This window comes from Brassica napus, chromosome A9, assembly GCF_020379485.1.
Source record: "Brassica napus cultivar Da-Ae chromosome A9, Da-Ae, whole genome shotgun sequence".
In the NCBI taxonomy this organism is placed as follows: domain Eukaryota; kingdom Viridiplantae; phylum Streptophyta; class Magnoliopsida; order Brassicales; family Brassicaceae; genus Brassica; species Brassica napus.
This window is the reverse complement of record NC_063442.1, coordinates 13,715,046-13,723,371: the sequence shown is the minus strand read 5'-3', so window position 1 is coordinate 13,723,371 and position 8,326 is coordinate 13,715,046. Positions and strand designations below refer to the sequence as shown.

Here is an 8,326-nt window from a genome sequence, read left to right as displayed (position 1 = left end):
TATGAATTCGACACTTGGGTCTTTAACAATTGGATTATAATATGAGGACGGACTTTGAGGGACTAAGACACATGCAACCAATCAAAATATCAAACAACTGGCATGAAAAAAATCATATTAATTTCTAAAGCATGTGAAAACCGAGTATTTTTACTCCACAGTGGCCAATTATAAGTAACGTAGTTGTGGAAGCGTTTGAAGTTTTGTCCATATTTAAATTCTGATTTTTTTCAACATGAAATGATTATCTATCTTATTAAAACTCAAGTACAAAATTGGAGTGTTTGGAAACTTGAATAGGACTATTAAAAAAATTTAGAGTGTTTGGAAACATAAATTGTAGTTTTTTTAAAAAAAAATTAATTTTGTTTGGAAACAAGGATAGTAGTATTAAGAAAAAAAAAGTAATGGGCTTATGTTTTTAAGAAAAATTAAAAGTCCATCATATTATAAAAAACTATCTATCTCGGCGAGATTTAAAATATACGAAAACGGGTCAATCTAATCGCCTAAAACTTTTTCTTTTCTGAACTAACCATAAAACAAAATTTAAACTTTATACACATATTTCAAATCAAAATAATAATTTAAAGTTAATTTATATCAAAAATTGATTAAAAACTAATACATATATTCAAAAATGGATTTTTACTAAACTATTTTTCAATAACCATTATACAAAAATGTTGTCAATATATATATAATAAAAATACAATACAAAGCCCAATTTGAAATACCAACTCAAATTATCGTTTTTATATTTCCTATTAAGTTTTATAAATATAATATATGTAATTATTTATATGATGGTACGTATAAAATACTATTAATTATATGATTACTTATATGATGGTACGTATAAAATATAATTAATTATATGATGACAGTATACGATATATAATAATGAATAGGGATGAGATTTCGGGCACCCATACGGGTTTGGTTCTGATCGGTTTGTGTTTCGGGTTTTCGGAGTCAAAGATTTAAGCCCTGTTAGGATGTTTCTAAATTTTGGTTTGAGTTTGATTCGGATCTTTGCGGGTTTGGTTCGCGTTTGGATAATCCATTTAAATTATTTTTAAAGTTTTAAATCATTATCTATTTTAAATTTCTCAAAATCTATAAATAAAATAATATATTACCTATAAATTTGAATAACATATGTCAGAATACCTAAGCTTAACATATCAATTGGTTTGATTTAAAATTTTGGATACGGAATCAATAATTATTTTAAGTATTTTTGGTGATTTGAGTATACTTTAACTATTGCAGATATTTACTTTTGACTATCTATATATATATTTTCAAGTATTTAAACCAATTTAAAAGTATCATTCTTAATGTTTTATATACGTTAAATCTAAAAATAATTAATATATATATAAGTATATAAATCTATTTTTAGATAAATTCGGGTACCCGAATACTTCGGTTCGGATCAGATTTGGTTCTCTAAATAACAAAATTTTGAATAATTCGAATATTTAATCAATTTATGTTTGGGTTTGGTACTATATTTTTGGATCGGTATCGGTTCTGTTCTTTGGATTCATTTTGTAAAACCTTAATAATTACATGAAAAACAAATATCAACATATTTTTCAAAATATACACCCGCGCGCCTGCGCGGGTCAAAATCTAGTATTTCATTATAACTCGGTATTGATGACAAAAATTTACCCATTACAAAACAAATAAAATAATTACCCATAACAAATGTTAAGTAAAATTAGTCTAGGTTTTAACCAAAAAAAAAAATCAGTCTTCCAAGAAATACTCGATTTTGACCGGGAGATGTCGACGTAGTTATAAGACCCATTCAAATTCCTAAGACAAGTTGTTAATCTTTTTTTTTTAGTTACATGTTGACAACTTAAATATTAACATTACATCGAGATTTCAATTATATTAGGACGTTGGGTTAGCCTTTTACGTTTACAGCACGTTGACAAAACACAAAAGGTCAAACAACAATCAACAAAAACTCTCCCTTTCCCTCAAAAAGAAAAAGCTCTTACATGGCTCCTTCTTCATCGGCGAAACCCCTAAAGGGGCCGCAAGTGTTCATCAGTTTCCGGGGCGAAGATGTGCGCAAACACTTCATAAGCTTTCTGGACCCTGCTTTGAGAAGAGCGAATATAAATGTCTTCATAGACGAGAATGAGTTATTGGGTGCAGACCTAGCGAGCCTGTTTACAAGGATAGAAGAGTCCGAGATCGCACTGGTAATCTTCTCAAAGAACTACGCCGATTCAGATTGGTGTTTGGATGAGCTCGCCAAGATGAAGGAACGTAAGGATCAAGGTCGTCTCAGAGTGATTCCCATCTTCTATAATCTATCTCCTTCCGTCGTGAAAGAACTTCGACAAGATTTTGGCGATAAGTTCAGGGATATGCAGCGCAAACATAAACACCAGCCAGAAAGAACTAAGAAATGGGAGGAAGCTTTAGTGTCTGTTCCTGACATAAAAGGCATGCCCCTGTCAGAACAAAGGTAAAACCTACTTCTTTTTTTTGTTGTTCTTGCATAACGGATAGTTCTAAACTTATACAGTTATACAAATAATCTTCATAGTTTAAAAGTTTACTCTGTATCACAAAAAAAAAGTGTTTTGTCACTTTTTCTTATCAAATAAAAGAATATTATTTTAAAATTCAAATATTGATAAATTAATATTGGTTAAATAAATATAATTATTAAGGATATAAATAAAATCTAATCAGTTTTGATTTATGTGAAGATTTGTCAAAATGATACTTTTCATGAAATGGAGTGAGTAGTATTCAAGTAGATACATCTAGAATCTTATGCTTTTCTATCTTGCAAGTTTCAAATTCTGATTTCAGTCAGAGAAGCAGATACATCTTTCTTGTAGGGCACGGAACCAAATGTCTTGAAAGAATAAGCTTGTTAATATATCTCACTTTTATTATATGACAGTGACAGAACTGATAACGAATTCATAAACTCATTAGTCGTTGAGATTCAGAGGTTGCTGGATCATATGGCTGTGAAAGGAACCCCGACAAGAGAAGAAAATCATCATGGAGGTTCCATGGTCCCTGCAAGGAAACTAGAAAAAGAAGCGAAACAACAACGAGTTTCTCTGGTTCCTGCAAAAAACTTAGATAGAGAAGTAACTCTTCAAGGAGGTTATATGGTCCCTTCCATAATTCCTGCAAGACAGCTACAGATCACTCATTGTGAGAATAGTCAAAAATGGGCTTGGAGTTTTATCAACGAAGCGCCAAAGTAAAAATCAGTTTTCCTCATTCTGAGATCACTCTAGTGCTTTCATTGATTGATGTAATTATTGTTTTCAGCTATGGAGAACTTGAAGTTGCCAAGATGATTAAAATTCATTGGCTAAAAATAGTAGGAACGTATGACGACACCAGCAATCTAACACCAGGAGCAAAGTATGAGGCGGTTTTTCTAGTGAAATTAGAAGATAACGCAATTGGATGGGAGCAACCAGTGACCTTGAAGCTAAAGGTGGAACAACACGATGGGAGCGACGACAATCGGGTGGATCGTAATGAGAGCCTCAAGGACTACATAGGCCACAACTGGGTGGATATTCTAGCCGGAGTTTTTGTGGTGCCGCCGAGAAACAAGCCGGCAAAGATCACTTTCACCATGTTCCAGCACGTGACTGATGATAAGAAAAGGGGTCTCGTCGTCAAAGGCGTTGCAATTCGTCCCACGAACTAATGCCGCACAAACTACAAAGCGAAGGAGATTGGATATCTTTATACTTGTCTTTTTTTTAATTATTCCAGTAAAATAAAATAGCATATCTTTCTACTTGTCTTTTTTTTTTAATTATTCCAGTAAAATAAAATAGCATGTCTTTTCAAGATATTCCTTTAATTAAGTAATATAACAAAATTAAAAACCAGAAGAAAAGTGTATAATAAAATGAACCAAAACCCAAATTGTACAACCCATATGTGTTAACAATACACATTACAAAGTATTTGGTCATATGTCTCTTACATATTATTTTTTTCACTTCTAATACGAGGTTTTTAAAACCAAAGAAGTACATTTCTTGAACATGAAATATCAAATGATGTGGTCATGGAAGTATTCATCGGCACAAGAATCAAGATCACGTAAAATTTTTGTTTCACACTATATAGTTAAAAGGGACTAACGAGTACTAGAACAAGTGAAAATAAATGGAGACTGGCTGGCTGAATGTATAGGTCTAAGACAAAGGTAGTTTCTTCATTTCCCATGCAGTGTACAAAAAGAGGTGGAATTCATTTTTACTATGTTACAATTTCCTTATTTGCGTTTTACATTTTTAGTTTTTTTTTTTTGAGTTTTGCATTTGATTATGAGGATTTCTGAAAGGTTCCGAAGTGATTTAGATGACTGGTGAAAATTTCTACGATATCACTTCATGGTGTCCCTTAAAATCATCTTAACCCTTCAATCACGTTAGTAATCCACTAATTCGTATAGGTGTTCTATATCTCCCCTGATAAATGTCGTTTTAACAGAGAGCGTTTGGGTCAAGTGGTTTGACCAATGGTTCATTAATGTTTTTACATCAAAAGTTTGGTTTTCATTTTTGGGAAAGGCGGAATTATGCGAATTAAAAAGAGAAAAGACTTATAAGAAATCTGCAGCATGGTGCAAGGAATACCGTCAAACATGAATTCCATAGGGTGGCTCAGGTGATGCAGTCAGACGTGAATTCTTGTACGGCATGTAGAATTGTCGGTTGTATAATCGTCTATAATACTTCTCATAGTTATAATAGCATAATTATCCAACGTTAAAAAAAACCCGAAAGCGTTTATTCTTAAGGTGTGCCGAATTTAAGTTACCCCGAATTTAAAATTTTGCGTGGGTAACAAGTAAATTATCTTGGGGTGCTAGTTGATGATGATCTATCAAATCATCTAGAGGAAGTTGTTATCGAGTTATATTAATTTATTTGAGGGAGTATACAACAACTAGAATTTAATCTGTATTCGTTGCTTCTTTCAATATTAAGATTGTCTGAGTATTTAAATTAACCTATTTAGAATTATAAAAATGGAATTCCCATAAGTCTTGTCATCTTTGATTTCAGTTGTTTGTTATGCATAGTGTTTTTTTTTTGGAAAAAAAAATTATTAGTAAGAAGAACCTTTATCGTTTGTGATGCATGACTTGATTCTGGTCTCACCGCGTTCGAGATCTCAGTTTTCACTTTTCAGTGATATGAAGTTATGAACAAGCCAATTATCTTTCACATTTCTATTTATTCACAAGAGATAATATGTGTTTCTACTCATTTTAGACCCCCTTATTAAACATTTACCATATATCATAAACAAGATTTTTCCATTCCGTAATTGTTCCTACTCCTCTATGCGCATGTTTACATAGAGATGTGTCAGAGTGACTGTCACTTGCTGAAAAATACATTCCCTAGACTTGACAATGCAGTTACCAAGAGATGTCTTTGATTTATATATTTTTTTAATGATTTTTCAGTTTTCTACTTTTCTCTTCTCTTCTCTTCTCCTTCACTCTAACTTTTTATTTCCTCTCGTAAACTCAATTTTTTCCAACTCTCTTTCTTTTTTTTCCATTGATTTTCTGTATTTTATAATCAATTTGTTTTTTTTTTATAAATCATGAGAATTGCTTTTTCAATCCTAATAATTTTTTTTTCTTGTGAATGTTCTAAAATAAAATTGTTCGTGTTTAAGAAGATGACTTGGTAATAATTTAATATCAAAAGAAAAACTGGAGAATTTCAAACTCATGACTATGTTTCTATAACGGTCATGAATACTATTCTATAACGGCTAAACAAAACATGTAACTGTTACATCGTTTGGTAGATGTTACATGATTTGGATACATGACTTGTTAGATGATACATTGTTTTGGGTAAATGATTTGTTAATTGTTACATTATTTATTACCAGGTACACAATTTGTTAGCTGCTTGGAAGTGACTTGTTAGATGATACATTGTTTTGGGTAATTGATTTGTTAGTTGTTACAATATTTATTATCAGGTACACGATTTGTTAGTTTGTTACATTATTTGTTATTAACGGCTAACTAACGATGTAGCATTAAATATATTTTGTACCATATGTGTTATTAACGTCTAACAAAGTATGTAGCGATACATATATTTTAATATTATATAGCATATTATTTTGATCATAACTCTATATGCAAATACCTTTTCACATTTATATATAATTGTATAAAGTATAACAATCAAAATAAGTCATACATTAATATATTAATAAATACTAAAGTATTGAATAAGAAAAAAAGTTGAGTGTTCAAAAAAATGTGATTACTTTTAAAAAAGTTGTAAAGAAAAAGCTGTCAAAACAACTGTTGATTCTGTTGTGTGTGTCAGTGGACCCAGCTGCGTGTGTCCGTGAACTTAGAGCACTTCCAATGGAGAATTTTAGACTAGAATCCTCAGCAACATAATATTAAAATATTTGGTAGAGCTCACATTTTGTTAAGGATTGGGTACTTAAAATCCTTAATTAAAGACTGATTGTTAGTGAATCCTTACACTATTCGCGGGTCCCACAACACGTGGCGACCCGCGATTGGTTCTATTTTTAATTTTTTTTTTAAACAGACAAAAATAATAATAATAATAAATTCTATAAAGTTTACCTATGATTCCGAGCCACCGAGAACACCATTGAAGGTGCTCTTAGCTCAGTCAGTGGGTGGGTCTGAAAAAAAGGGTAATTTTGTCTCTTCATTTCGTTTGAGGTAAACTTTGAGCCTCTACTATCACTTCGTTCCCACTATTCTATAACGGGCCTGCGTTTTGTATATTCACCTCATTGCCCCACAATTGCAAATTTGTATTCGACACTTGGGTTATATGATTAACCTATGGAAATACTTTAAGAATTGGGAAGTCTTCCACACTTCGATTATAATTTAGGGGAAGACTTTTGGGAAGTAGACCCATGCGGCCAATCAAACATACTAACGATTATTATTTATATAAATTATAGGTTAATAAAAATCGGGGTTTGTATCCAAATCCTATATATTAGTAGAGAAATATTTTAAAAAATTTAACCTGTACTTTGTAATAATTACAAAAAAGTCTTGATGAGTTGTCACTTAATTAAGATATCAATTAATCTTATGTGCAACTTAAGAATCAACTGAAAGAAATTTTGGTCCACAATCCAATTATTAAAAAACATTATATTAACCAAAATATAAGAAGTGTATATTATTTTCTTAAATAAAATTTACGTAATTACTTAATATGATTAACATATATATTGCAATTAATGATATGAATAATAAATATTTGATAATAATATTTGCATTCTTCATGACTTTAAATTTAAAAAATGTTAAAAATCCCTTTGGAATTTGTGCGATCAACGGCTTAATTGTTTAGCTATAACAAGATACAAATGATCATACAATCATATTAATATGAATTCTTATTTAGTATGTTAATTTTTTTGAAATTTGCATTCAAAGAGTATTGAGACCTTAATATTTTAATTTTAAAATTTGCTTCGAAAAATACTACATCGAAAATTTTGAGATTAATGGTTTAAATATTTTGTTACATCAAATATATAAATGTTAATAAAACCATATAAGTAGGAAGTCTCAATAATAAATATTTATATTAAAATATACTATATATTTATGTCAATATCTTTGAAATATAATTATATATCATATAAAATAAAGAAAATGATTATTTTGATTTATTGACCATAAATATATTGTAAATAACAAGAGTTTTTTTATTTTATTTATGTGATTAATATAATCTCCAATATATTAATTGAAAACAATTGATTACTGTAGCAAGTGTAAGATTTTATTATTTTATATTATTAAAACTGGAGTACCTTTTGATACTGTTTAAAAACATGAATAACAGTAAAAATAAGAATTGCTTGGAAGAATTATTTATAAATATGGATAGCAATATTTTTAGTATTTCCTTTTATTTACACATTTAGTCATTGCATTTATAATAAATTAAGTACTTCCTTTTTGTATTTACTTCTATTTACATATTATGCCACTGCAGTTAAAATCAATTTAAATTAATTAATTACAAATCCAAAGCTTATCAAACCAAATCGATATTCATATATTGATCATTATTAATATTGTACGAATACTAACTAAATCGCATGTATTAAAGAGAGATAATATTTTCCTATATTACAACAAATTGCATGAATTTATAAAATTTATAATATAATATAAATACAAATAAAAAAATTATTATCAAACATCTATATTATAAAATAATATATTGTAATATATATGTAAATTACA

The 8,326-nt window shown here is 29.5% G+C and overlaps 1 protein-coding gene across 1 annotated transcript; it reads left to right on the top strand.

The window, feature by feature from the left end:
- The first annotated feature begins 1,763 nt into the window (after window positions 1–1,763).
- Window positions 1,764–3,718, top strand: LOC125578263 (protein PHLOEM PROTEIN 2-LIKE A6-like). The gene is made up of 3 exons (XM_048740633.1): window positions 1,764–2,497; window positions 2,945–3,256; window positions 3,328–3,718. The coding sequence occupies exons 1-3, from the start codon at window positions 2,022–2,024 to the stop codon at window positions 3,716–3,718; spliced, it is 1,179 nt and encodes a 392-aa protein (XP_048596590.1). The 5' UTR covers window positions 1,764–2,021.
- Window positions 3,719–8,326: the final 4,608 nt, after the last annotated feature.